At 39.7% G+C, this 27,474-nt stretch overlaps 5 protein-coding genes and 1 long non-coding RNA gene across 13 annotated transcripts in view; 4 read left to right on the top strand and 2 right to left on the bottom strand.

Annotated features, from left to right (window-relative positions):
- Nucleotides 1-9,353, top strand: part of LOC128895983 (uncharacterized) — a 12,172-nt gene extending 2,819 nt beyond the window's left edge. The window contains exons 3-16 of one of the 3 annotated variants that reach the window (XM_054159057.1): nucleotides 453-479; nucleotides 721-917; nucleotides 2,093-2,234; nucleotides 2,334-2,430; nucleotides 4,034-4,228; nucleotides 4,393-4,545; nucleotides 4,995-5,271; nucleotides 5,342-5,617; nucleotides 5,698-5,905; nucleotides 6,170-6,354; nucleotides 6,436-6,728; nucleotides 7,139-7,372; nucleotides 7,910-8,092; nucleotides 8,193-9,353. In XM_054159057.1, the coding sequence (XP_054015032.1) occupies nucleotides 453-479; nucleotides 721-917; nucleotides 2,093-2,234; nucleotides 2,334-2,430; nucleotides 4,034-4,228; nucleotides 4,393-4,545; nucleotides 4,995-5,271; nucleotides 5,342-5,617; nucleotides 5,698-5,905; nucleotides 6,170-6,354; nucleotides 6,436-6,728; nucleotides 7,139-7,372; nucleotides 7,910-8,092; nucleotides 8,193-8,351 (2,626 nt within the window). In that variant the 3' untranslated portion in view covers nucleotides 8,352-9,353. The remainder of the gene's footprint in view (nucleotides 1-452; nucleotides 480-720; nucleotides 918-2,092; nucleotides 2,235-2,333; nucleotides 2,431-4,033; nucleotides 4,229-4,392; nucleotides 4,546-4,994; nucleotides 5,272-5,341; nucleotides 5,618-5,697; nucleotides 5,906-6,169; nucleotides 6,355-6,435; nucleotides 6,729-7,138; nucleotides 7,373-7,909; nucleotides 8,093-8,192) is intronic. The other 2 variants (XM_054159058.1, XM_054159059.1) reach the window with 2 other exon arrangements.
- Nucleotides 9,354-9,408: 55 nt separating this feature from the next.
- LOC128895982 (COP9 signalosome complex subunit 6) lies at nucleotides 9,409-11,513 on the bottom strand. 2 transcript variants are annotated; one of them, XM_054159056.1, is made up of 6 exons: nucleotides 11,118-11,513; nucleotides 10,667-10,997; nucleotides 10,312-10,595; nucleotides 10,069-10,234; nucleotides 9,799-9,992; nucleotides 9,409-9,721 (listed from the first exon to the last, which is right to left on the bottom strand). In XM_054159056.1, exons 2-6 carry the CDS (start codon nucleotides 10,896-10,898, stop codon nucleotides 9,581-9,583), a joined length of 1,017 nt encoding a protein of 338 aa, XP_054015031.1. In that variant the 5' UTR covers nucleotides 10,899-10,997; nucleotides 11,118-11,513; the 3' UTR covers nucleotides 9,409-9,580. The 2 variants fall into 2 exon arrangements, with proteins under 2 accessions (XP_054015031.1, XP_054015030.1); XM_054159055.1 differs by having other exon boundaries at nucleotides 11,240-11,512.
- Nucleotides 11,514-12,342: 829 nt separating this feature from the next.
- On the top strand, nucleotides 12,343-14,172 carry LOC128896128 (phosphatidate cytidylyltransferase, mitochondrial). Of its 3 annotated transcripts, none has more exons than XM_054159345.1 (3): nucleotides 12,344-12,484; nucleotides 12,555-12,676; nucleotides 12,753-14,172. In XM_054159345.1, exon 3 carries the CDS (start codon nucleotides 12,971-12,973, stop codon nucleotides 14,075-14,077), a length of 1,107 nt encoding a protein of 368 aa, XP_054015320.1. In that variant the 5' UTR covers nucleotides 12,344-12,484; nucleotides 12,555-12,676; nucleotides 12,753-12,970; the 3' UTR covers nucleotides 14,078-14,172. The 3 variants fall into 3 exon arrangements, with proteins under 3 accessions (XP_054015318.1, XP_054015320.1, XP_054015319.1); XM_054159344.1 differs by having other exon boundaries at nucleotides 12,555-12,790; nucleotides 12,869-14,172; XM_054159343.1 differs by having other exon boundaries at nucleotides 12,343-12,484; nucleotides 12,560-14,172.
- Nucleotides 12,371-17,660, top strand: LOC128896121 (serine/threonine-protein kinase prpf4B). The gene is made up of 5 exons (XM_054159334.1): nucleotides 12,371-12,509; nucleotides 14,404-16,088; nucleotides 16,172-16,345; nucleotides 16,429-16,569; nucleotides 16,643-17,660. The coding sequence occupies exons 2-5, from the start codon at nucleotides 14,418-14,420 to the stop codon at nucleotides 16,799-16,801; spliced, it is 2,145 nt and encodes a 714-aa protein (XP_054015309.1). The 5' UTR covers nucleotides 12,371-12,509; nucleotides 14,404-14,417; the 3' UTR covers nucleotides 16,802-17,660.
- Nucleotides 17,661-17,811: 151 nt separating this feature from the next.
- Nucleotides 17,812-22,837, top strand: LOC128896123 (E3 ubiquitin-protein ligase RNF167). The gene is given in 9 exon segments (XM_054159337.1): nucleotides 17,812-18,537; nucleotides 19,320-19,636; nucleotides 19,695-19,887; nucleotides 20,058-20,266; nucleotides 20,358-20,532; nucleotides 20,617-20,775; nucleotides 20,856-21,062; nucleotides 21,139-21,182; nucleotides 21,185-22,837. Coding segments are annotated over 8 exon segments (1,401 nt in total). The 5' UTR covers nucleotides 17,812-18,537; nucleotides 19,320-19,456; the 3' UTR covers nucleotides 21,419-22,837.
- Nucleotides 22,838-26,246: 3,409 nt separating this feature from the next.
- LOC128896139 (uncharacterized) overlaps nucleotides 26,247-27,474 on the bottom strand; it is a 2,034-nt gene continuing 806 nt past the window's right edge. For 2 of the 3 annotated variants that reach the window (XR_008461923.1, XR_008461924.1), the window contains exon 2: nucleotides 26,247-26,967. This is a non-coding gene — a long non-coding RNA (uncharacterized LOC128896139). Of the gene's footprint in view, nucleotides 26,968-27,067; nucleotides 27,282-27,474 lie in introns of all 3 variants that reach the window. The other variant, XR_008461922.1, reaches the window with a different exon arrangement.

The following is a 27,474-nucleotide window of genomic DNA, read 5'->3' as shown; positions in this document are numbered from 1 at the left end:
TTTGCAATTTCGGCCTTAAAACTTTATAAACAATAAAAGTACGTTTGCTATCTTCATTTTATTGTTTATAAAGTTTTAAGGCCGAAATTGCAAAATCAGCCCTTGGAGTCGCATCCGCCAAAGTGTAACGAATATATTAAAACCAGAATTATTAGAAAATATTGCTTCTTTAAGGATAGAGCTCAATGGCGTATATTTCATCGATGCTACGTTCGCCGCGCATGCGCGGAAAAACGCGTCCCGGTGGCCATCACTGTCTGGGCATATAACGGAGTGGGGGAAGTATTCCGCGCGGCGCGAAAATTTATCCGATGTCTTCGCGACTTTATACCTTCTATCCACTGTACACTAGTTTCGGCCAATAAACACTGCGATGAATGCTAAAATCGAACCATTTCTGTCTCGCGGAAATATTAACGAACTCGATTTTTCTGCTACACGCTGTTAAAAAGATACGAGGAGCAATGCTTACTGAAAAGGTATCCGATCAAAAGAATTTAATAAGTATTCTTTGTACCCCGATGCTCCTAAGCGCCGCACACTTTTAATACGATCACTCACTATGTATATATGTGTATCCTACGTAATCACGTATTTTGTACAGCTTGGCAACGCGATAAATGAACCCTGCGAGGAGAGAACGCTGTTTCTTTAGCCACCTAACAGATTTTTTATACAATATTGTTGTCTTCTGGTTTCGATATGCTTGATTCTTTTCAGTATAAGCCTCGATCCGGAGGAAGACGTGCAAGACCCCGAATTGTTCTCTGGCTTGGCGACCTTCCTCGACACCGACTTGGATCCCGCGGAGCGGGACCAGGTCCTAGCGAAGACTATACCGCGAATGGTGGAAAGAGCGAAAGCCTTGAGGTCTTGCAAGCCTCCGCAAGGCCTGCACTTCAGCCTCCAACAGCAAGGTGACTTTTCAACTGACTCGCTCGTGTAAAACGGACCGACCCCTTTGTCGTTTCGCCTCGCGCCAGGCTGACGGGCTGAAAAATAAAGCAGCCTCTGGAAATTGTCCTTGAAGAGGGGTATGTAAGTTTATCGAATGTTCATCCGTTACCTGAAACTACATAATGTACATGATGTATATATTCACACATATTTCCGTGTATGTACAGGGTGTCCCAGCCTAAGTGATACGGAGCTTTAACTCCAAAATTATAGGCCGAATGGAAAATTTCAAATATGGAAATTGCATGGTAAAATGTTTCATGGTAAAAGGCTCATGTTTCAGCGAGAAGGAATTTTTGTTGACTTTATTATTTAACGAGACATGATGGTCAAGTTTCGTTTTTCAAATGGAACTACATATTTTTTTTTTTTTTGTATCATGCGATAACACTTTTCAAGACGAATTCATTAAGCTTTAATGTATTTACCCGATTTTTATTAGTTTTTAAGCTATAAACACTTCAAAGTTTGCTAATTTTTAAGGAAAAATCACGGGCGGTCCCATTGATGCAGTAAGCACCATGCGGTTCTTGAAATCGATACGGAGGAAAATGGGAAGAATCCCAATTATTCTGGGCCTAGAATTCCAAGCGAGACCCTCCGTATCGTATTTCAAGACCGCCCGTGATTTTTCCTTGAAAATTAGCAAACTTTGAAGCGTCCTATCTTCAAAGCTAATAAAAATCGGGTAAATACATTAAAGCTTAATGACTTCGACTTGAAAAGTACTATCGCATGGTATACAAAAAAAATATGTAGTTCCATTTGAAAAACGAAACTTGACCATCGTATCTCGTTAAATAACAAAGTTAACAAAAATTCCTTCTCGCTGAAACGTGAGGCCCATTTTACCATGCAATTTACATATTTGAAATTTTCCATTCGGCCGATAGTTTCGGAGTTAGAGCGCTGTATCACTAAGGCTGAGACACCCTGTATACATTCGATATTTACTACTAACATGTTTAAAATTGAAATTAAAAAATTTAAGATGGTAATAGATAAACGTTTGATAAAGTTGCATACCCGTGTTCGACAAGAATTTCCAAAAGCTACTTTATTTTTCAGCCGACCATCCTGGCGATTACCGCTTAATACGACACCGAGGAAGACGATATTGTAACCTATGCCGTAGGTGACTGCGTCGAATACAGCTACGCCTTCGCCTCGTCTCTGATCGCGAACGCGTTCTTCTCCACGTATCCGAAGAGAACCGCGAAAACTCACCCCACCTTGCGCGACTTCAATTTCACGAATTTCTTCAAGCATCTACGCAAGTAAGGAGAACCAGGCCCACGCGTGCCGGGTAGAGAAATATCTCGAAGGTACCTAAAGACGCGACGAGAAATATATTATGAAACCTTGGTTGTTTCTAGCAACGGACAGAAAGCGAAACTGAGAAGCATATTTCATTACTACGACTACCTTGAAACCGAGAGCGCGTTGGATGGGAAACTGGTGATATCTAGACAGGTATCGTATACTACAGTATAGACTGGATAAGTGCGAGAAGTTTTTGTTCTGTTTACATTTAGTAGAAAATAGTCTCACCGATATCTCGGTTAGAATCATATTACACTGCTCAAAGGGGACTTCCCTCAGTGGTAAGAATACTTGCATTGGTTCTTATTCAGTTAATCCTGTCTTGCACTTATCCAATCGTCACTGTATAGCATATATATTAGGTCGAGTCATAAGTAACTTCCGATGCAACTAAGTAGAATCTCGTTGTTCGTATCTACCCTCTATGAGTTACCATGACAACAAGTTTTTGTTTTCGCTATATGGACGAGACTTCTGTTAGTCTTTTATCAACTGTTTTGTGTGATACACGTTACGTTAAACTGGTTTTTTTCACCTCTGAAATGGATAGTCAAAAAGTACGTATTCGTCATGTAATGCTTTGGGAATTTAAACAAGGCAATAGTGGTAAGGCGACAGCTGACAAAATGTGCAGCGTATATGGTGAAGGACTAATAACTGATCGGGCAGTTAGAAATTGGTTTATAAAATTCCGTTCTGGAGATGCGACCTTAAAAGACGAACCGAGGGCGGGACGTCCTTCCGACTTTGACGACAACCTTTTAAAGGCAATATTGGAGCAAAATCCACGTCAATCAACAAGAGGTATAACAGAAAGGTTGAATACATCACAATCAACTGTTAACCGCCACCTGGAGAAGTTAGGGAAGGTCAGCAAGCTAGGAGTATGGGTACCTCGCAATCTCAGTGAACGGAATAAAGAAGACCGCATGTCAATCGCCACAAGTCTGCTCTCACGGGTAAAAAATGAACCCTTTTTAAACAGGATTGTAACAGGCGATGAGAGATGAGTTACCTATGACAATATAGTCCGCAAAAGACAGTGGCTTGATAAGGATCAACCATCCCTAGCAGATCCGAAAGCAAACATCCATGGCAAAAAGATTTTATTGTCTGTATGGTGGGATTGTCAAGGAATAATTCACCACGAATTGTTGAAGTCAAATTTAACGATTACTGCAGATAGATACGTTCAGCAGTTGCAAAGAGTACAAAAGAAACTCCATGAAAAGCGTCCTGCACTCGTCAATCGCAGAAACGTCACTCTTTTACACGACAATGTGCGACCACATACAGCAAGGGTGACTCAAGAAAATATTCTTGAGCTTGGATGGTCTATTTTACCACATCCACCTTACTCCCCGGATCTTGTCCCGACAGATTACCACCTTTTTTGTTTCTTACAAAACTTTTCGGATGGAAAAACCTTCAATTCTGAGGAGCAAGTCGGGCAAGGCTGTCGAAAACTTCTTCCAGTCCAAACCAACCACATTTTACAAGGATGGAATTGATAAACTCCCAGGAAGATGAGAGGAGGTTACAGATAATAGTGGTGAATACATAATAAATTAATATAATTTTGTTATTTAAAGAGAGCAAAATAAATGTCTGATAAAAAAACGGAAGTTACTTATGACTCGACCTAATAGTATAGCATACTTGACGCTGTTGCACGTCTTAAATGAAACGCACGGTCTTCACGCAACCCCCGCTGTGTGCAGTGCCTATTTTCAATTCTTTTCGCGACTTTCAGGTGATGACATCGAAGCAATGGTTGACCATCGAGGACTGGCTGGAGAGCAACGTCCCCCTGTGCCCCCTAATGATACGTCACGAGGGTCGCCTAGAGAGAATAGAGCCCGAAACAAAAGTATTGCGCGTTTGCTTCGCGAGCGCCAAGTTTGGCGGCGGCGTACTTGACGGTGATGTTACGCAAGAAACTGTACATGTAAATAGTTGAAACGCGTGAGAAACGTAACTTCGAATCTGAGTTAATCCACATAATCCACGTAAAAAATAAAAGAACATAATGCAACCGAACTCGTCAGAGACCGAGCGTGGCGCTGATGAAGAGACCACGGAAAATGATAGTAATTAATTTGTTGTCTTCAGATAGCAACGCATCCCGAAATGCTCGCGGCGATACTGTCCGTCGAGTCGCTAGAGGACAATGAAGTTTTAATTGTCGAGGGCGTTAGGCACGTGTCTAGAATAAACGACCCTCGCAACAGGGCCACGTTCGAGGGCCTGACGAAGCCGAACGTTGTGAGTACACCTGCATCCGTCGCCTTTCCTCCAGTCTCTATTGGGTTGTAACATACAACGAGCCGTGGAAGTACTCTGCATCATCTGTAATCGATACACCGAGATTTATTTCCGAAATCCTACTAATTATAACAGTATTGACCCTAAACGTACCATGGTCGTATCGCATCTTTCAAAATCCTTAGATTCCAGAAATAGAGATACATCGTATCCTATATTGAGAGTCAGAGAGTAAAGATCTTTACTTCTTTACTTCTTCTTTAATATAAAATTTCCTTTAATAAGTTCAGAATTTCTTTCTAAAAATCACCGTTTATTTCACAAGGGGTCAAAGAACCTCCGGTGGTAAGAATAGGTACGTTTAGTGTCGAGCGTGCGAATAAAATATGTTACAACCCAATATTCAACGTACTCTGATTCAAACGATGCGTCCCTCCGACACGTCTCAGGTGACAGTGTGCTGCATCGACCCGGAGGACTATTCGAGGATGCCCCTGTCGCAGTTCGAGGAAGACAATATACTTCGGGAGATGAACAAATCCCTGCTCGGATTTCGACAGAGACGCGTACCGACTAGTCCCACCGATCCTGTGAGATCGGAGCTAGAGCCAGACGGAGCGTTAAGTTCCAGAAGGTTGTCGCCGATCGGGGAGAGCTTTAGCAGCACTCCACCTGAAACGGATGGCGACGATAAGGCGATGTCGACGAACAGTGGCGCCAAAGATGGTACACCGAACGTTCTACAGAATTTAACGAACGACGCGAATCTGATTAATTAATTCCAATTTTGTTTCAGCGAAATCCGTGTCGAACGAGCAAAGCAAATACGATATTTTGACGGAAGTTCGTACCAGGCCGAACGGTAAATCCGTGAGACCTCCAAGCCCTCACAAGATGTGCAAGGACGCGAGTTGTACCACTAGAAGAAGTCGATTTATCGTTCTTGGGTCTAGCGGCGAGGTTTTACCGGTAACGAGAAAATCGCTGGGTCAGATGTCTGTTTACAGTAGTTGCAATAGCCAGAGCACGGATAGCTTCCATAGCGCTAAAGATATCATAGACGAGGATCCAGGTGCGTGATTAATATCCACCAAGTGTGAAAATTATCTACATTCTATGATCTGTAACGCGTTTACGCGTTGTAATTCGTAGAGGAAGAAGAACAGAAATTCAGTAGACGCTACAGCGGCCAGTTGGACACCCCCGAACGAAGGGGAACGTTTGCTCAGCGTCTAAGGGACGCTTTGAAGCGTGAGAGCACAGCTACCGGAGCTACTTCGTCGAATACGTCGTCCGGGGAGAGCAGCTACGCGGTAGGGATAAGCGTATCCGGAAGTCACGTCTACGACCAGGACATCAAGTAAGGAAGCTTCTGTAAAATACGTGAAATTTTATGTCTACATAAGTAGACATAACATAAGTCCAACAACGATTGGAAAAGAATCGTTGAAGTTACCAATTTTTTGTGCTAATCTATTCAACATAGAGCTCGCATTATCGATTGATGCAACATATGTGTTAAATTATCACAAAAATATTGGTTGACCATTTGGGACACACGATCCGTGTTGAATTTCACACAAAGTTTTCGACGAAGCAAGGTTCTTCAAAGGAAATATTGTAGGGTGAAGAGAGGAGGTTCGAGAGGCTTCGTTCTAAGAGACGAAACCGTGGACGAAGAGTTCTTGAAAGAATCGTTGGAGGCTGAACAGAAATGGCTGGGTAGATTTCGACTGAATCAATCCACGCTACAGAGAAGGGACACGAGCGCTAGCAGTAGATACAGTTTCAGCACCGAATACAATTCTGGCAAGTATCGCGAAACATCGTTGTAAACACCTTTCGTCAGTCTCTAAATATAACTGAGCAGACTTGTCCTGGTGCGTTCAGATTTTTGCTCGGAGCTCGAGGAGGTTTACGAGCAGCTAGCGAAATGGTTGGAAGACCCTATAGCGGCGGACGAGTCTCGCGAATTAGACGCGAGGGACAGGGCGGTAGTTCGATTCGCGGGCTCGTTGTTAAAGAGGGCCCTCAGCGAGTCGTTCGCCGGTGTACCGGTTCAGGAAGGCGAACCTCAACCCCTCATTGATTCCGTCGATGTGAATCAGAGGCACAAGTTGGCTTTGGCCGTGAGAAGTTTGAGTTTAGAGCTAGCACGTCAAAAAAATAGGAGGCAACAATCAGTAAGAAACGATTACGCACTTTCTTTTCTTTTCTCTCAACCCTTCGAGTGCTAAGCAACACGCTTTCCTAATTAATTATTACGTTAAAACATTAAAGTGTAAATCTAGACTTGAAAATGAGTGAGTCTAAATATTTGAACTTAATAAATATAACAGAGAGGCATGCGTTCACGGTTCGTATCGATAGTTCATAGCACTCGAAGGGTCAAACAAAATTATCTGATTGCAATAATAACATCAGCAAAATTGAATAGCATTATAACGAATCAAAATTGATTTAAGTTTATTAGAAATTTTCTTTATTTCTCGCAATTGTGTCGACGAAGAATGAGAGACAAACTGAAAACTAATGCTACCCCAGATAATCTCTTGTACATAGCGAAATCTCATCAGATCATTACGACACGCAGGTCTCCGAAGGCGTAGAGTATTACGAAGACGCTTTAAGTAATCGTACGATATCGAAAGAGGTAAAGGATATCCAACGTAGAAAGCTTAGGACGGTAACATTTACATCCGAAGTTTTTCAAACATTGGTTGATGACGAAACTACCGTGTACCTATCTAATCCTGTTTCTTTAAGCGCACCTGGAACTGTTATGGGAAACTTTGCGCAAGAATTCGAATCGCATGTTACATTTAACGTGAGCAAACTTGTCTTACACATATGTAAACTCTCTGTTCCGTAAACGTAATGCATGATACAATAAGTTACTCGACGTCGTCGTTTGCTTGTTAAATACTCTCGCGGCTTAACTGTTCCAGCTTATTGGTGAAAGCATTGGGAATTGATGATTTTGTTTACGTGTTAACGACTGGTTGCATGACGTGTAACAAACGTATACGGTGTAGCACTTGAGACAGATCTTAAAAGTTAACTCGTATGGATCGTCTCAAGTCCCCTCACCATGTATATGCTTCTAATTCACGGTATTGTACCTCTAACGACTAACGATTTGTCTCTCATTCTATCTGATGTATTTTACTCGTACACTTTGTGTTCGATTTTTAACTCGTGTTAATATATAACTTTCCATACTTTCCGTAATAACGTTGCCAAAAATTCGCAAACTTTATACGGTTACTAAACTACATTTTTCTCGTTGTAACTAGCTTGCATCGATCGAGACGATTATCGTTATAATTGTATCGGTTCTGTATTCACTAACGCCACTTTTTAGATGCCGAGAGATAGTAGCCCCCAAGCAGGCGGATTATTGCCTGTCGCTAGTGGTAACTGGGGATGCGGATCCCGACTAAGAGGGGATCCCCAGTTGAAGCTCGTTATTCAGTGGCTTGCCGCTTCTTTGGCGGGTGTACCAAAATTGATGTACTATACCGCAGGAAATCCAAACTTGTCCAAGGTAGTAAACGCCATGCTAATTATTTAGATACTAGAGAATAATCCACGATTTTTATAAATAAAGAAGTAAGCTTTCATCGAGCGTGTAACGATTATTTCAGTTAGACACTGTGAGTAGAGTACTCATGGACAGGCATTGGTCGGTGGGCGATTTAGCCGCGGCTACGTTAAGATTTGCCTTGCAAACTATCGAAGAAAGAATAGAGGGAAGAAATAGTCTCTTCGAGGAGATAATCGGTATGGATAAACCAAGTCCTTAGCCCGACTCCATGCTGTCTGTTTTGGTAGACGTACTTGCTACCATGATCGAAGACAGCCTATTGACTACTTAAACTTGATCGTCGAAGAAGCGCAACGAACGGTTGCGCCTCTTTTGCGATTGGCGAGAGTAAAATCTACCGTGACGATTGACTATGATAAATGTCGCAATGGGAGAAGGGTAAGCGTTTTACAGAAACCTTTAGTTTTTGAAAATTTGTACGAGTCAATCTGGAAACATCGATCTCTGTGGTTTGAATGTTTCATATCAATGCAATATCAAACGAAGCCGCACAATTCAGTGTACAAAAAGATTACATTAAAATAGAAGTTGAGAATACTGTTTAGCGTACTTGTTATAAGAGTGAAGTCAAACAAAGATGTTGAGATACAGTTCTTACGACTGTATTATGATTTCCTGGTGAAAACATTGTCACTTGAATGGAATTTATACAAGTTTAATAGATTAGCCACGCGAAGAGTCAATTCTGATTTACGTTTATATAAGATACGTAACTTTAATACAGTTACCTGCAATAAGTAACGAGGCACAATATATTACACTATATTTTGTACAGTATAATACTTATAAGTCGTTATATATGTCGGGTCGAAGCATATGTAATTACTGAATAGATTTTTAGAAAAGAAGATTTTTAGTCGTATTTTATAGGCCGCTTTTTTATATCGAGTATAATTTATACGAAACGAATTATGTAAATAGTAAAAAGTGAAACGTATAAGGAGAAAGTAACGTGGCCTCTGAAAGTATAAAAGTTTACAAGAAGAAAAACGTATCGACTATAAGACGTCTTCCACTATGAAAACGTGTAAGTGTATCTGTACCTACGACTTGTATACTCTCGGTGTACGTTTTGTTTTGAGCAATATTATGTAGAATGTGTTTCAAAATTCTTTATATGTATGTTGTGTACTGGGAAAAGTATAAATATAAAGCACGTATCAATAAATTTATATCATGGTAATGGAATTTGATATCCTTATCTGTTATGTAGCAGAGTTTGACGTTCTTGAATTAGGTGTCAACTGGTACAATAATTCGATCGAACTTTTGACATTTATTTTGTAAGAGGTACAATATCTATCATAGTATTAAGTTTACTCACCAATAAACTTTACTGCTGTGAATTCCTTAAATTGCAAGAATATTTGCTATAATTTAAGGAGTAAAAAAAGACAAGTATAAAACGCAACGATTTCTATTCACTTATCACAAAAAGAGACTCCGCAAACGGCGACCCACGCCTTGTCTATCGTACAAAATATTGAATTTATTAACAAACTGATTAATATTGTTGCAACCTTTTGTTATGATACCAAGGTAGGTCATCAAACCGAAGTCGTTGCATTGCTGGAAAGAGTCAATAATTTAATGCGTTATACGTGAAACAAAATTCTTACTTGGAAATGTGGATAGCGCGTACTCACATTGTAAAAATCAGCTTTGAATTTGGGATTGTTTAAAACTGGCAATCTGTGTCCCAAAGAACAGGCTGCTCTCAAAACTTCATGGTTTCCTTTCAATTCCCCGCTTTGTACTGCTTGCACGTATTTCAGAACCAATTTTACTCTGGAGTGCAACATTTTTATAGCACTGTGCTGAGCAGTCAGATGCTCTGCAACTGTATAATATTTATTTGAGATTTCATCTTCGATTGTTTGAAGCATTAAGAAACAAATAAATACGAGTTGTATTACCTAAGGAACTTTCTCCTTGATCGTTACTACACATTCTTGCTACATGATCGACCCCAATTCTTTCAGCCTCTTCTGTTGCCAGTGTATAAGTTAATGGAACAAATAGCATTGTAGCTTCCCCATTTACTAAATCAATTACTGACTCGTACATGGAAACGGACAATTGCTATAAAGAATAACAAAATTCCATTAAATTCCACATAATAATTTCAGTCAATAGAAAAATCTGATGTAAATGCATACATCTGTATTTTTTGGTCTTGGGTCAAGTTTCAATAACACAGGACTTTCATTGATCTCGCAAAGCTGCTTGTGCACTCTGATGTCCCTTTCATTGGGCATATCCCCTGTTGTGTACCACCCCAAGAAGTCCATTTCACTGAAGACTTGCTTAAACTGTTCTTCCTTGGTGTTGTAATAATCTCTATCGATTATAACGTCATCTCCAATGCACGTGAACATTAATTCAAAGGAGTTCATGATTTCGATATTACGTCCCTTCTGTTTACCGATCAATGCTCCATAAACTGTAATATATTGAAGTGATGTGAATGTTCCAATTTCTTAACGATACAAACTGTCCTGATTAAAAGCATACCTAACTGATCTGTTCCTTCTTGAGCACGAAGCCTAGTCCAGTGTTCGCTGACATTCATTATGACAAGCGGATGAAGACTAATAGAAACAGACCCAACGGTGCCAGAGGATGCCATCACTTTGATAGCGCTAGGAGGATTCGCGGATACGGTAGGTTTCTTTTCAGCATTATCATCATCGACTTCCATTGGTGTTTCTGTCGGTGCTGCTGCATTGTTTTCGTCAACCTCCATAACGTTTAATTATTCTACTCGTTTGTGGCTCAAAATATCGGTAAATGATCTCTACGTAGTACTTAGCGAGGAATCTCGGCGAAGACGATTATACGGCTCCTAATCGACAAAAAAAAAAACAAATCCTATCATTGTGATACTATTAAACCATCACAGAATTTAGGAGTATGTTTAATGAGTGAAGGTTAACATAAAAAGGTGTCAAAAGAAACCACTAGCGCTGTATCACGCTCGATTGAACTTTCAATGTTTCCTTTTCTTTATAACCTCTATGTACTAAACGTATCTTGAAATAGTACAAATAAAATTGCCATTTTTTTTAGACCAGACTTATACAATACCTAATCAATAACGAAAAATGAATCCTTTTGTTGTGACACTGTCACTTGTCTTCGCTGACACGGACGTACGATAAAAAAAAAAATGTTAGCTCGAAATCATGATGAACGTTCCATTCGGAATTTCGATCAGTCCTATATTAATATTCCTCAGACTGTCAAACTTGAGTGTATGCAAATACAAACAGCTCAAAATAAACTTCCAGCGAGGTAAATTATGCTAGGAATCTGTAGAGATGGTGGTCAATCTACATAGAGTTTGCAATCACGATCAGTGGAGAGCCTTCTATTTTCAATGCGTGAATTCAAACTTGTTGTACAAGTTGATTCGTTTCGTACATCTTTACAGTACACCTTTACGGTGTACAAGGTAGAAATTTATCAATAGAATAAATAAAGGGGAGATTTGTTTAATATAATCTATTAGAAAAACAATGTCCCAAACCATGATTCTCTATCTTGTTTAATTTAGAAATTGTCTCCCAAATCCCCAAAGAACAATTACATAGCGAACCTACGCGAATAAGTCTCAGGGCATTTAATCATTTTTTTATTTATTTATAATTCATCGGAAAATAATGCCGTGAACCGCGGTTCTCTATTTGTGGCATTGTTTTTCTGATAAATTACTCTAAATAAATGTTAAAATCATACTAGAGCCAGAGATGCCATAAATAACTATTCTTTAGGACGTTCAATGTTCTCGATTCACTCCAGCGCAAATAGACACATTCGTAGACAATGTAGACATATATTTAAAATAGACTTTTGTGAGGTAAACTGTACGGACTTCGAATCTGTAAAGCAAGTAGTCAGTCTACGTAGAGTTTGTAATCAAATGCACCAAGCGGTACAGCGGCAAAAAAAAAAAACACTAGTAGAATCGCTGTTGGATACAATGATTTGATATTCCTGAGAGAAAGCGATTTGAAATTACTTATTTATTTATGGGTATCGATACGAAGCGGTTACTGGAATAATTGAGACGACACGATGAAACGTTTGGTCGAAAGAATTTAATTCATCGGGGTTCGTTTACAGACCAGGTCTGACGAAATCGTCGAACAGAAAATTCGCGGTCATTGTTATTGTTCCACATGAAGCGGATTACTTCAAGCGATCATGCGTTCCTGAGTTCGATACAGATACATGATACGATATTGTATCAGTTTGACGTTGATTCATTCGTGTTCATTTTAAATTAAAGATACTATCGTTCGTGTTGCTGTGCAATTAGTTAAATCCTTGGTATAGAATACTGCATCGATTTTAAGTAAGTATGTGTAACGATTATACAATTCACGAAAAGCATTTCTAGGTTAGACGGAACGGATCTCGGTTAATAAAGGGTGCAGTTGATTATAAATATCCAGAAATTCGTGACCGTCGTCACCAAAGCTGTTGGAAGAAATCAGGCCAGAAATAATTATCTCGTGTCAGGTGCCGCTTCTTAATCATATTCTTCGAAACACTATAATTTTTCTGACTTTTCAATCTATGCTTAACATTCAATCAGACAAAATATAAGATCAACTGTACCCTAACTAGACCTACGTAAGAAAGAAAAAGACATTCCTTTGATGATCGTACAAGATTTATCGCAAGATATTACCTAAACGATATTACCTATAGATTATTCCACGTTTTTGACGGTAAAGAAGTATTATGCAGAATTAAAGGTATCAAGTTTTCCTTGGGGGAAGATTTTGCTTGTACTATTGACATTTCGTCGTGATGGAGAAGTTCATAGGAATCCATCAGCTAAAGGGAATACTGAAAAGTTTTCCAAGGAACATGAAGTTTTGCTTTGCATATGGATCCGGTGCATTTAAGCAAATAGACAACGAGTCTAACAATATGTTAGACCTTATTTTCGTTGTTCGTAACGCGAATCAATGGCACGCAGAGAATTTAGAACTCAATCCTAAGCATTACGCTCAGCCATTGAAGCTTCTTGGACATAGAACTATCGCTAATGTACAAGAGAACTGGGGTGCCAAAATATATTATAATACATTGGTTAAAATGTCAGAGGGATGTACCATAAAATATGGAGTAATCTCTGAGGTTTCGCTGGTAGAAGACTTACTAGACTGGAATGACTTGTATTTGGCTGGAAGGTTGCACAAACCTGTGAAAGTATTGGTGGAACCGAGCGAACACTCTCAATTACCTACAGCTTTGGTACAAAATTTACATTCTGCCGTACACGCTGCGCTATTATTGCTTCCGCAACACTTCACGGAAGTCGATTTTTACAAAACTATAGCCGGTCTGTCGTATATCGGCGATTTTCGAATGACTTTCGGTGAAAATAAAGATAAAGTTAACAATATCGTTTTGCCCCAACTGGAACAATTCAAACAATTGTACGCTCCAATTTTGCAACATTTCGAGAATTGTACGGATATGCCAAAGTCGGATCAAACGGGTACCACCTGCCATCAAGATACAAGCCCGGAGACGAAAATACATCATTTGAATCAGTTACCTAGAACACCGCAGGTCAAACTTGTCAGAGCATGGTCGCAGGGTCCAAGATCGAAGGATACCGAGGACTGTCTGCGTGCGATCGCGTACGATCCCGAATGCGGCAAAATACTGGAAGACTCTTTGGAACAAATCGTATGGAGATCAAGCGTCACGCAAAGTCTGAAGGGAATCGTTACTGCTGGGCTTGTGAAATCTGTTATGTATGGCGGAAGAAAGATAATGAAGATGTTACAAACAAGTCAGCCGACAAAGGCGTTACCTGAGCCACGTCGAAGCAAAGTCGAAAGAATAGTAGAGACTATGAAGAACCAGACACAGCCGAAAGGAACAGAGAAACGCATAGAGTAGTAATTACGCATCCCTTTTAGTCATACTTTAATTCTGTCATATGTACAATGTTTCATACAGCTGTGTTTTAATAAACTTATTTAGTCAAATTGTGACTAACTGTTTTTCCTAAGGATTGTTTAATGCCTTAAGCGCTTTACGATATACTTTTAACGGGACACGATGCGATATTCTTAAGTTTCTTTGTATAAGTATTACTCACGCTGCAGACTAGAAGGATTAGCATTTAAAATTAATTGTCGCTATATACGTATATATATATATCTTACAATACATCTAACAAATTGATTATCTCTATCGAAAATTAAATTTGTCGTACTTTCCAGCGAATAACTAAGTCATGACTACAATGGATTCTGATTCCGAGAGTCAGGACAGCGACGACGGTCGACGTTTTCGCTTTGAAGCCACCCGCAAAGATAACGTCCATCCAGAAGCGAAACTGGGAAAACACTCGAGATCGAAATCGGACTGTAAATCCAGCTACAACGACGCAGAGTATAGAGATAGGAAAGAAAAATCGAAGCACGACAGCAGCAGAAGAGAGCACAGATCTTCGAAAGAGCAGGACGCGACCGACAGGGATCTTAAGCATTCGGGAAAATACTCGAAACACAGCCACGAGTCGAGAAGCTCGAGACGAGAGGACGGCAAGGACTACAGGAGTACGAGGGACGTCAGCATAGACTCGAAAAGCTCAGCCGTGTCCTCGAAGCGTAAAACGAGGGACGCGAAGCGTTACAGAGATCAGGATCGGGGCGAGCATCGTAAGCACAGGTCTCAGGAACGATCGCACAGCAGAACAGAGGACGACAGATCCCAAAACGACAAGTATAGGAACAAATCTCACGAGAAGTACAAGCGGCACTCGCGCGACAGAAGCCGCGACAGGAGCTACCAGTCGCATAAACCGAGATCGTCGGATCATGGCAGATTCCGGGGTGAACTCGAGCGACACAATTCGCACAAGAGAGCGAAAGAGGACGCGGACCAACGGTTACAGGAACTCTCCTCGCCGAAGAACGCGGAACAGGGTCGTACCGACAACGAATTGCTGACGAAAAGAAATTTATCCATGGAGAGTCAAGAGTACAAAGAGCTAGACTTGTCCGAGTTCGACGTGCTATCAGAGACTGACGAGAACTTATCCGATGGTTCGGACGTTGGGAACAAATGTTCGTTATCGAGGCATCACAAGGCAAAGACGAAAAAACGAAATTCGAACGACGAGTGCGAGAATTCAACGAAAAAACAAGCGATAGAAAGCGAACACTCGGAAGGCTCGCCTAAGGTAAATGAAAGGAAGAATGATATGTCGTCTGGTTCCAGTAATAATAATCCTGGTGCCGTTTCAGATTCCGCATTAGGTAGCGCGTCGCCTATATTGACGGAAATCACGGAAGATAGTACGAATATCGTTGACGAAAGATGTAAACCCGAATTAATGAATTTGAACAGCGAGGAAGGAAATTTTAGTTCCACTGAGAAAGCTTCCTTGCGCGTTAGCAATTGCGATTCCCCAAAAGTAACGGATGTCTCTGCCGTTGAAGAAGACTCCTCGTACGGGCCGAGCTTACCACCGCCATTAATAGCTGATTCTTCCAGTAACGCAAAGTCAGTGAAAGCTACGAATTTCATAGGACCTTGTTTACCAGAAATCGACGCGCAAGATCTAACCGAGAGATCCAACGTTGACACGACGAGTGGCAACGATCAAATTGTTTTAAGTCGAGAAGATTCCGATGGCGATGCAGATATTACCTTTGGCCCGGCGTTGCCACCGCATTTGATACAACAAGCGTGTAGCGATGAAACAAAGACGAAAATCATAGGACCCGCTCTTTCGAATTTCGCGAAATTTGAGGATAACAAGGAAACCGAGCAAGCAGAGTCTGAAAACGAAGACGCGATCGGTCCCCTACCGGTCGATCATCCAGCATTGAGGACTAGCAATGTGTATAAACAATTGGAGCAGAGAGCACAACAAATTAAGAATGAGAAGAAAGACGAGGTAACGCAAATCGTAGTTCACGCAACAGCTTTTGTGCAATCCATTTTTTGCTGGAAAACGTGTAACGTTCAATGATATTTCAGGACGATAGTACTTTAAATCAACGAGAGGAGTGGATGACAGAATTACCTCCGGCACAGGTCAGTAATCTAGGACTAGCGCCGCGAAAGTTCCGCGTTAGAGCAGGTCCGGACATGTCCGACAGGTCGTGTTGGACGGACACTCCAGCAAAGAGAGCTGAGAAACAGAGGCAACGGGTAAGCGTTGATACGATCTTTCTTTATCTTTCTTAGAGTCATTGGTAATTACACCTAACGCTGGAAATGTTTCGTCATTTTAGGAGGAGGAGGTTCTTAATAATTTAAAAAAACCGCCCACGGAGCCGACTAAAGAAAGCAACGAGACCGAAAGTGGGAAAAGTAGAAAGCGCGAGAAATCCCTTCTGGAAGTACATCAGAGTAAACTTGAAAAGAAGAAAAAGGTACTTTCGTGACGACCAAATTTCAATGTTTTCATGCTTTGGAAAAATTAATGAGATAAAATATCAATTTCAGAAGGAGGAGAAGAAGGCAAAACTGACCGGGCAAACGATTAGAAGACCGTTCGACAGAGATATCGACTTACAGATAAATCGATTCGATCAAGCTCAGAAGAACGCTGTTATAAGCAAAGCACAATACCTCGACGAAAGGTTTTCACGCGGAAAGATCTAGTAAGATTTTAGTAAATTAGTAACATTTTACAAAGATAATAAGTTTTTGCGCAGTGTACATTTGTAATTTGGCTCACTGTAAGCGATATTGCTAATGAGTGCCTTTAACTACAAATGATGTAATTCGATTTTCATTTACAACGGGATCGAATTCTTTCTCTCTCTCTCTCTCTTTCTCTCTCCTTCTTTTTTTAAATTAACTTTTTTCCACTTGTTCAATGCTTGATGGTTTTATCGATTGTTCGTCACTATAAGTGGCATTGACGTTGATATTATGACGACGCCACTGTTTCGAAAACACGAATTTCTGCATATATATATATATAAATATATATATAGTACATTATGGTGTAAATTCGATTAATTACGCTTGAGATATGTATAAAACGCCTGCATTATACATACATCTTTTTTTATTGACTTTACCGATAATCATATCGACTTAAATCTGTATTGTGTATGTACATTACACTATTGAATTGTATACTTCGTAAATGATCGTTCTTCATGCCTGTGATGTATATATACGTGTAATATTCACCTATTGTATCATAAAACATTGTAATCCAGTAAGTAATCGAACCTCACGTTAAGTAGGAAAACGGAACCATAAAAGACATAACGCTCTACGAACTTCGAAAACGAAATACGCTTCTCCTTTTCTGTTCGTGTATCACAGAATCAACTTTATCTGTGATAAGGGAAAAAAAATGTTTGGAGATATTAAATTTTTAGTCCAATGTAAACAGTTATGATTGCACCACGTGTACTTTAAATATACTTTTTACGAAAACTATTATGTACATTCAATTTGTTTAATGAACCAAATAAAGCTTTTTACTCCGCCTGGAAATACTGGACATCCTCGTATGTGGACTCGAGTGTCTAAGTTATCAATGCGCTTTAGTGTTACGTCTCCTTTAAAATATTTCATCGTGCGTACTATACAGTACTATGTATAGCATCTCCTTTAAGAATTTGGGTAGCTGCCGTTTAAATGGACGCCATACGTTTAAATAGACGCAGGTTAATTCTCTCATGGTACACAAACGACTGTGCCGTGAAAATCGATGAATAACGAGCTGACATTTAATTGAATTTAAATTTAGCGCTTGTACCGCATGTGAATAAGCACGTCCGGCCTTAAGCTCTGTCAGATAATTCCGTGGGAAAATAAAGGAAAACGTATATATGTATGACATCCGCGTGACTTCAGTGATCGGGTTGCGAAAAAAATACGTTTTCAATCAGGGAAGTCGTGCGCTAATCTTTCTCGTGTCACGTACGAACGGTCGACTCTCTTTCTCGTCTCTATTTATGAATGGGGGGCCACTCCGCCGCTGTCGAACACGGTAGCGAACAGTATCCGAGCTCTGACATACTCTGGTGAATCTTACTCGATTATTTAATCATCGTCGCAGTCGATCTTGCGTTGTCGAACGAGTTCTACGCCGCGATTAGTAAACCACGTTGTTTCGTGACATCCTCATAACCTCAAAAAATCGTAGGAGGACGAGGAGAGAGAGAGAAAACAGAAAAAAATAAGGTGTATAAATGACATGCGACGGATGATAGTCCATCTCGCTGCACACTGCTGATAATACCAACGAAAATTACTACGTGTGCGTGGGTGTTGATGTGCGCATACATGTACATATACGCATTACGCCGTTGAACGTCCCCTGCGTGTTGTGCACAGCGTATTTTTCTGGATGAAAAGAAGCGAAAGAATAATCAGTACGTATAGAAGTTATCAACGCGACATGCGTCGAGTAACACGGCTGATAAAGAGGTATTCAGGGTTAAATCTGCACGGATTTCGCTTCCTTCGCCGTACCTGATTACTACGCGCATGTATATATGTGCACCGTCTTCGTGTCTGTATGGATGTCATCTTTCTTTTTTTTTTCACGTCGATTGATATACACACAGAGAAAGCCATTATCGTCATCTATTCCGTTCGTCAATCTGTCAAACTTCGTACGTTGTATTTACAATCTTGTCCTTTTTTTTTTTTGACCGCTGACTCAGGTACGACTACCTGTACCCTTCTGTTTACGGATTCGTTTATCGAGCTATTAATCGATGTAGTGTTTTTATACCGCTTTATAGGAAGCATTACGAATAAATGTTTTCACGTTGCGACGTTTTTGCGTATCTGTGTTTCCTGATTTGATTTTATTTGTTTACCTAAACTGAATCAAAAACTGCCACACGAGGCATGAATAAGTTTTTTCTTTTTTTTTTTCGAAATCACCGTGAAATTTGTTACGTAGGAAACGTTGAAATTGAACGAATAAATTAACGACGTTTTCGTGATATGGAGATACCTCCAATTTGCTGCTTTTCATCGACGAGAATGTAATAAATGACATGTAATTATGACGTGGAGAATGTTTTTTGTTTTTTAGTAAATATACGTGCAGTTAATAAGCTGCTCGATACCAGCTGTGTTGTACCTTTTATTTTGCACATTATGCACTGCGTTACGAGTACATACATTGTATTCATTTTTACAGGACTGCTGTATCCTATACCTTGTGATGGATACATTGCTATCATTGAATTGAATGTAGCATATGATGATTCGCACAAAGAAATTTTTAATGGAATATTAAAGTTGACAGGACGGGGTATATTTCTGATATTTTAAAAGATGAGACAGTGTTGCGTAAACCATCAACTTCAGCTATGGCTTTTGTTACTTGTTGTTTGCGTTGTGTACAACAGAGCAGATATTTTGGTATTTTCTGCAGCCGCGAGGCATCAGATAGAAGAGGAATTTAGAGATATACCAGCCAGATTTGGCGGCTTAATACCATCAGAGGGAATTAAGGTATTTATTGTTTGATTGTACTTTGTATTGTATTCACATTCATGGTAAATTTTATTAGGGTATGGTGGTATATGCGGACCCACCCCCAGCTTGCCAAGAAATACAGGGTCCTCCAAATATTACCGGTTACAATGGTAATTGGATAGCTTTAATTTCTCGCTATAATTGTACCTTTGAAGTAAAAGTTCGAATGGCACAGAAAGCTGGATATGATGCTGCAATTATACATAATGTGAACAGCAATCAGCTAGGTAAATGTATATATTATACAATTAAGCAACAATTTTAAATATAGATCTCAAAGTTAATTGTAAAGATCTACGATAGTTAATGCAATTATGCCTCAAGTCTTTGGATAAATGCATAAACATAAATGTATATATGTATATGTATGTATATATGTATATATATTTTTTTGTAGAACCAATGGTGGCTGAACATCCTACAGGGATATTAATACCATCTGTATTTGTCAGTGAAATCACAGGATTAATTATTAAAGAAAATTATTTATACGACGAGTTATATTTTGTACTCATTAACAATGATACACCGTTCAATATTACACATTTACTTTTGCCTTTTGCTATTGTTCTTGGGTTATGCTTTCTAGTCATGATTATTTTCATGGTAAGGCTGGATAGTAAACTATTGAGTGACGTTAAAATTATCGTGCCTTCGATAAGTATCCATATTCAAAACATCTTCTTAAACATTGTAGATCGTCAGATGTATTAAGAATAGAAGAAGGCAACAAAGACATATGTTACCTTACTCGAGTTTAAAGAAAATCCCTACGCACAAATATACAAAAGGTGATCCATACGAAACATGTGCTATTTGTTTAGATGACTATATAGAAGGTGAAAAATTAAGAGTTCTGCCTTGCGCCCACGGTTAGTATATTCATTACGAGATTAAATATCTTTTTTATCATCGTTATAAATATTTTCAGTGGGATTAATCTCAATTAATTTCAGCGTACCACGTGAAATGTATCGACCCTTGGTTGACGAAAAATCGTAGGGTCTGTCCGGTCTGTAAACGAAAAGTTTTTGCAGCGGACGAACAAGTTGTTACTGACGAAAGTGATTCAGACGCTGACGATACGACACCTCTATTTCGTGACGGTCATCGAGGTATGGGCATCGCGATATCGAGGCTTTCGCGATTGATCTTAATCGAAATGACGCGAAAGTAATGAAAAATGTTTCGTTAGGCACCCAGGGTGGAACGTTTACATCGCATGAAAATCCATGGTTGGTTAGAATATCGCGTGGCAGATCCCAAACTGGACAGTTGTCGAATCAGTCGAGTAGCAGTTCTGATTCCGAAGAATCTCTTTATAATGACGTGGACGATGTGAGCGTTGGAGAACGATCTAATGGAACTGTCTTCATGGTATCGGGTACCCTTAGCATCAACGGTAAGAAATTTTCATTATTCTCAACTATTTCGCTGCAAAGTAGACCACGTTTAGGACTTTAATGATTTAATATTAGGTGAATTACCAGAAGCAGAACGTACTGCGAGCAGTGCAAACCCTGTAGTACAGTGAATTTACATACAGCCGTTCATGGATTTGCAGCGTCTATCGTTCATGTTACTGCAGGTCGTAATAAACAGATCGAGACTACGAACCTAAGTACAGTGGATTCCGAAAGACACGACAGTTGTGCGTACGATTTTCGTAGGTTCCCGGTTTATTGTCCTTTGCGGGACGTTCGTTGTCTGTCACGGATAAGATCTACGCATACTTTTACATGGTATTACGAGACTTGACAGAGGAATGCTAGAAATACACGATCGTGAAGCGGAAGAGCATTTTTCATGTTTTAAAGATTTGATTTTTTTTTTTTTATTTGAAATAAGTGAAGTGTCGGGCATACTTTTTTTTTGTCATAAGTGTTGAAAAGTTAATATATAAATCTGACTCTTTATGTGACAAGCATCGCTCTTCAAGCATTTTTTTTACACCCCGTATTTTATATAAAGGTAAATAGAAACGTTACTATCGAGGATGGTTGGTCTACCATTATTCTATCGATAAGAATCATTGCTTACCCCATCAGCTTGCTTCGATTAAAGGTCGCTTTAGACACATTGTTAATAATTACTTGATAGTTAAGACTGCAAATTATTTTTTAGCCGTACATCCGAGAAATCAAATGTTTCGAATAGCGCGAAGCGAATTACGATACCGCCATCTTCGAAATATTGTTTTACTCGAATGCGTTGCATTCACAGTTTTATGGCCTACGTATTTTACGTTTGCGCATAAACTACCGATTTTTGCGTACGTTTACCTCCTCTGTTTAGTTACCACAGCATGAATACTTTTTCTTCTTTAATCTATACGAATATAAATATCTTCGAATAATCGAATATTTTCAGCTATTTCATTAACGCTAAATGACGATCACTGGTGATATATAGTAAATTACGGTGTAAGATGTACCTTGGCGACATAGGCCGCGATATATGAATTTATAAATATTATTTGTTACTACATATACATATATACATATATATATATATAAATAACTTTAAAGACCAAAAATAGAATTCCTTTTAATCCAGGACGTATAGAGTTTAACCAAAAAATTGTAAACTCGTAACGATTAACACTTTCAAACGTCAGGGGCGTTACGTCGATCGAGCCGAATCTTTAGAATTTAAGTGTCCCGAAGTGTAACGCTGATGAAACAATTTTACAAGGAAATATAATGAAATTTCAGCAGTACTTGTTCGAATTCGTTCGTTTCTGTGTAACTAAGTAATACAGAATAACGTTACCGTGTTTCGTATAACTAATCATTTTTCTTTTTTTTTTTCTACGCAAATTCTGTACGTTTATATGTGTAACTCTAATTAGTGCCTACGGTCGTTTCCTAATTGTGAATTATCACGTGTCCGAAACCATAAAAATTTATGTGTGTCGATGGCGTTTCACCGTATTAAGTTACACTCTTTCGAAAGAATGGAATGAAGGTTGTACAAAACTGTGTATATAGTTAGTATGAGAAACTTTGTTATGTATATATACATATATATGTATATTGTACAATATCGAGGATTTAACTTTTACTTGATTACTACTACGACGTCTGAATCGGAAAATTAGACACGCTATTGTCTTATTGTTCAACGTTAGGTGTATTGTCCAAATAAAAATAAAAAGTATTTATATTTTGTATTTTACATCATGCTTCTGGTATCCTTGTGGGTGAAAGCATACGATGAACTCTATCCGAATTATTTTTATTTAATTTGGGTAATGAACTTTTGAAAAGAATCCGTGAAGTATTAAGATTTTGATTATGCAAGTAAATAAACAATGTATCGTACATAAGATAGAGATATTTGATTAAATATTATCCTCTCTAGGAACGTACATACGATAAAGATAAGATAATATTTTGGAAAATATTTGAGGTATTATATCAGCACGTTGTTTATAATTCTGCTGCTCGAGATATTACCGTGGTTTACCATTTAGGTAAAATGGAAACGGTTCGCGCAAACAAAGGGAACGTATCGGCGCTCGCAATGATTATCTCTTATCGCGTTAAGTAGTTTTCCGGGTTTCTGCATCCTTTCATAAAAGAATCGAAGATTTTCAAACGATTATCTTGATCGTCAACGGAACAACAAAGGAATGGCAGCCGAAGAGGACGCTTCGGAACGACCTCGCGTGCTTTATTTTTGCAAGAAACGAGTGTTACTCGAGCATGGAGCGAAGATAAACACATTGACCTTCGAACCTCGTCGTCGAGAAGAATTCTATATTGGAGCGACTCAACGAGTGTATTCCAACGATTAATCGGGGTCGTTTCCGACCCATGTAACATTTCTCTTATCTATGCATCCCAGAATAAACATTTTTATCAGACTTTTATTTCTCTACTATAACCTACGATTCCTAACCGTTCTTCTTTCAGATATTAGTAATTAACGAATGGAGAAAAAGAAGAAGGAAAGAAGAAGGAAAGTTTTTTTTCCCAGGGAAGCAATTTCTCTGGAGTAATTGAATTGACATTGAAACGAATTCTTGGCATGACTAATACGAGGTGGCATATAAAAAAGAAAGAAGCAGGATTCTGTAGCGATTAGCCCGACCTAAAGAGAGTAAGAGGCAAGTAGGAAGGGGAGCGACGCGGGGCCGTTGGAAAAGGGGGCAAAGTGTAAGAAAGTTCTGCGGTTGCATAGAGGGAAGAGGTTCTAACGGTGTTCCGTTGAGAGAGAGCGAGAGTGGCCGCGCGTGACGGCACAATGCCGTTTGAATTCGTCTCCTCGTTGTGTTGAGAAAAAATCGCTCAGAGACGGCCGCGATGGCGAGGAGAGATCGTGCCTCGGCTCCTCGTGGTGCTCCGGTCCTCTCCACCTTCGCTATCACAGCAACCCCGATTCTTTTCCACCACCCGTTTGAGGATCTTTCTTACCCGTCCTCTCGATCGTCTCCTCTTACTCGCGACTCGTGTTCGACTCGTCCCTACCACTCCACCCCGTCGCGGCTTATTTAGAAGCGGGCCACCGAATCAGGCACGTTCGATGCCCACCGAGAGTTGGCTTCCAGTTACGACACGTATGCAACTAATTGCGGATACGTTCACATGAGTCGCGGACATATTTCTACAGACTGCGGAGCTTCCAGCTCGCATGACACACGTAGGTCCACTCTCGGTGGAAAGATTTAACACTCTGAGCTTGAACACGAGGAAAGCTTGAGAGCTTGAGAAAACGTGCAATTTATATTAACGATGATTGGACGACGTTAAGATGACACGAATCTTTAGACGAGTGGCGTGTACATTAAGTATGCAATTACTGTACGTGCACTTTAAATATGTAGGAGAAATATGTTTAGAAACGGGCGCTGATTACTTTGGATCCGTGTAGTTTATCGTAATACTGTTTTCGTTCGAAACGGGGAATCGAAATTTTGTTGCACCGATTGCAGGCGTGCGTTCGCAGCGCTCTTCGGTAAGACGTTGCGTAACCGAACGTTAATTGTTACGCGTTCATTGACAATGCTTGTTTTAAACACGACGCACCAGGTATTACGCAACGGTTATTCCTCCTTGATTATACGGAAGCGGTTATAACAACAAAGCATTGGACGAACTAATGGAGAACACGTCGACCAGTGCCCGGCGTTGGAGCTGCTGAAGCAACACCTGATGGCGCACCTCTTAAGGTCACCTTGAGGATCTTCAAGGTCGCCAATATATTTTTTTTAACGAAATCATTTATCTGTATCGTTATGACTAGACTGCGGATCTTTCGGCAAAATAAAACGTTTGTAAACGTACCTACAAAAACTGAATCTAAATAGGAATTTATTTTACTCTGTATTATATGAATTTTACTCTGTATGAATTTTACTTTCAATATTTTTTATATTATCGGCTACTGCGCCCATCCTATTTTCTTGCAGATTTTCTTTTCGTTCAGATTTTCTATAAATGCATAAAAGTCCGAAGTCTAGTTACGACATCGCAGCAGATTTCAAGACGAGTACGGGTGATACACGATGCTACAAGTAACCTCCAGCAATGATTACTCGTACAAATTCAGGTTAACAGAGTCTGTACCGCACATTTTAACACAATCTGTACATGCATGCACGCTTATACTTGAGACGAGGCACGAGTACTCATTATTTAGTCGACAAACGGCATTGTCCCAATTAGGCATGTCGATTTTGTAACGATATTATTACTCATCGGTATCGAGTCATATCGCCTCGCGAACAATAAGCTACGGTTCGTTGATTGCGAAAGGACAGCGCGCCGTTTCTTTCGCTTCGTTTAGATTGCGATTAGTTTGCTTACAAAGAGATTATCGCCCGCGGAACGATTTACGGGGGGAACTGACGATTAGCAGAAATTCAGTGTCGCTTCATTCTACATTAGACACGCCAGACGAGGAAACACTACTCTGGATAAAACTAGTTCTATATAAAAATACTTATATTCTACGAACAATGTAACGCTCACAGCCTCTATCTTAAGAGCTCGAGGTCTTAACGAATAAACACCATCTGCAACGCAAGATGGTATTCAAGGGTTATTTCTAAGACGAGGAAACACGCTAATCTGGATAAAACTACTCCTCAGTGTCGCTTCATTCTACATTAGACACGCCAGAGCTCAGTCATTTTTAACGCGATTGCATCAGGCTACTTTAACCCTTACACAATGATACCCTTCTTATTTAATACATTACATCAAAATATTTCCTTCTAAGCATGGTCCCATAGATTCATTGACTGCACGGAGTGGTCAGAGACGACTCGAAAAATATTTAACAAAGCCACGGTTCGTTCCAAGTCTGAATCTCCTTTTCCAAGCTTTTATTTATAACAGAATTCAACTACAATCCCGACTTAACGGGATTACGCCTGTATCCTGCGATTTTCAAATAACTGCGATGCTCTGCGCTACATACTTATCGGCGATCCGGGGTTCTCAATCAGAAAGCATCGTAAATCCGATGGAAAAGTAACACGAGAAAGGTAAATACCTAACTCTAACGAATATTTCAACGATACGTGAATTTTTATTGTTTTCAATACCTGCTAAAGTAACGCCATTGCGTGAGTTAAAAAAAAAAATAAAATAAAATAAACTGACACGCGAGTGACCTAATTTTGAGATGTGCGAGACGTGCGCGCGAGTGTAACATTTATTTTTATTTTACAGTTCATTTCGTTGGGATCCCCCCCGTCCTTAAGGAAGTAGGTAAACAGTCGCTTTCAAGCGACGCCCGACATTATTATTTCCTGCGTTTATTAACACGCCTCGATCATTCTTCGTGGCCCATTTCTGGGAGCAATACTCATCTATACGACAGTTACTATGTTTTACATAAGGAATTTCAATTACGCAAACATTTTCTTATTTGTACGTTATGTGCATTCCTCTCGAATCGAGAGGAATTTATAATTTAATATTCGGCATAGATGCGTTTGCGTAATCTCTGTATCGCCGTCCGTAGGGAGTACGGTACTTAAACGTATCTATGCAAATTCAATCTGGTACACGTTCGCGCATCTCGACGCGCGTGAAATGCACGTCTGACGTTCTTAAATTTTCGATATCGTTCGATTTTCGTATCCTCTGTCAAGACTCCGCGTTTAGCATTTTTATAGGACCAGACGCGGTCGTATAGCGATCGCGACACTGGCAACATGCCGACGGTGTCGTTCTTAGGAGTGTTTTCGAGTCCTCTTACGCGTCTACGATTGCAAACATCATCTTGGGAGGAAATTTTTCTTGTACAAACGTCCAGACCTCGGAGGCTGCGAGCTCTTAACGAATAAACACCGTCTGGAATGTAAGATGGCATTCAAGGGTTATTCCTAAGACGAGGAAACACGCTAATCTGGATAAAACTAGTTCTATATACAAATACTTATATTCTACGAACAATGTAACGCTCGCAGCCTCTATCTTAAGAGCTCGAAGTCTTAACGAATAAACACCATCTGCAACGTAAGATGGCATTCAAGAGTTATTCCTAAGACGAGGAAACACTACTCTGGATAAAACTAGTTCTATATAAAAATACTTATATTCTACGAACAATGTAACGCTCGCAGCCTCTATCTTAAGAGCTCGACGTCTTAACGAATAAACACCATCTGCAACGTAAGATGGCATTCAAGGGTTACTCCTAAGACGAGGAAACACTACTCTGGATAAAACTAGTTCTATATAAAAATACTTATATTCTACGAATAATGTAAGGCTCTCAGGCTCTATCTTAGGAGCTCGAGATTTTAACGAATAAATATCATCTGCAACGTAAGATGGCATTCAAGGGTTATTCCTAAG

This window comes from Hylaeus anthracinus, unplaced genomic scaffold (genome assembly GCF_026225885.1).
Source record: "Hylaeus anthracinus isolate JK02 unplaced genomic scaffold, UHH_iyHylAnth1.0_haploid 5, whole genome shotgun sequence".
Taxonomy (NCBI): Eukaryota; Metazoa; Arthropoda; class Insecta; order Hymenoptera; family Colletidae; genus Hylaeus; species Hylaeus anthracinus.
Note: the sequence above shows the minus strand (reverse complement) of the source record. Positions and strands in the feature narration are given on the sequence as shown.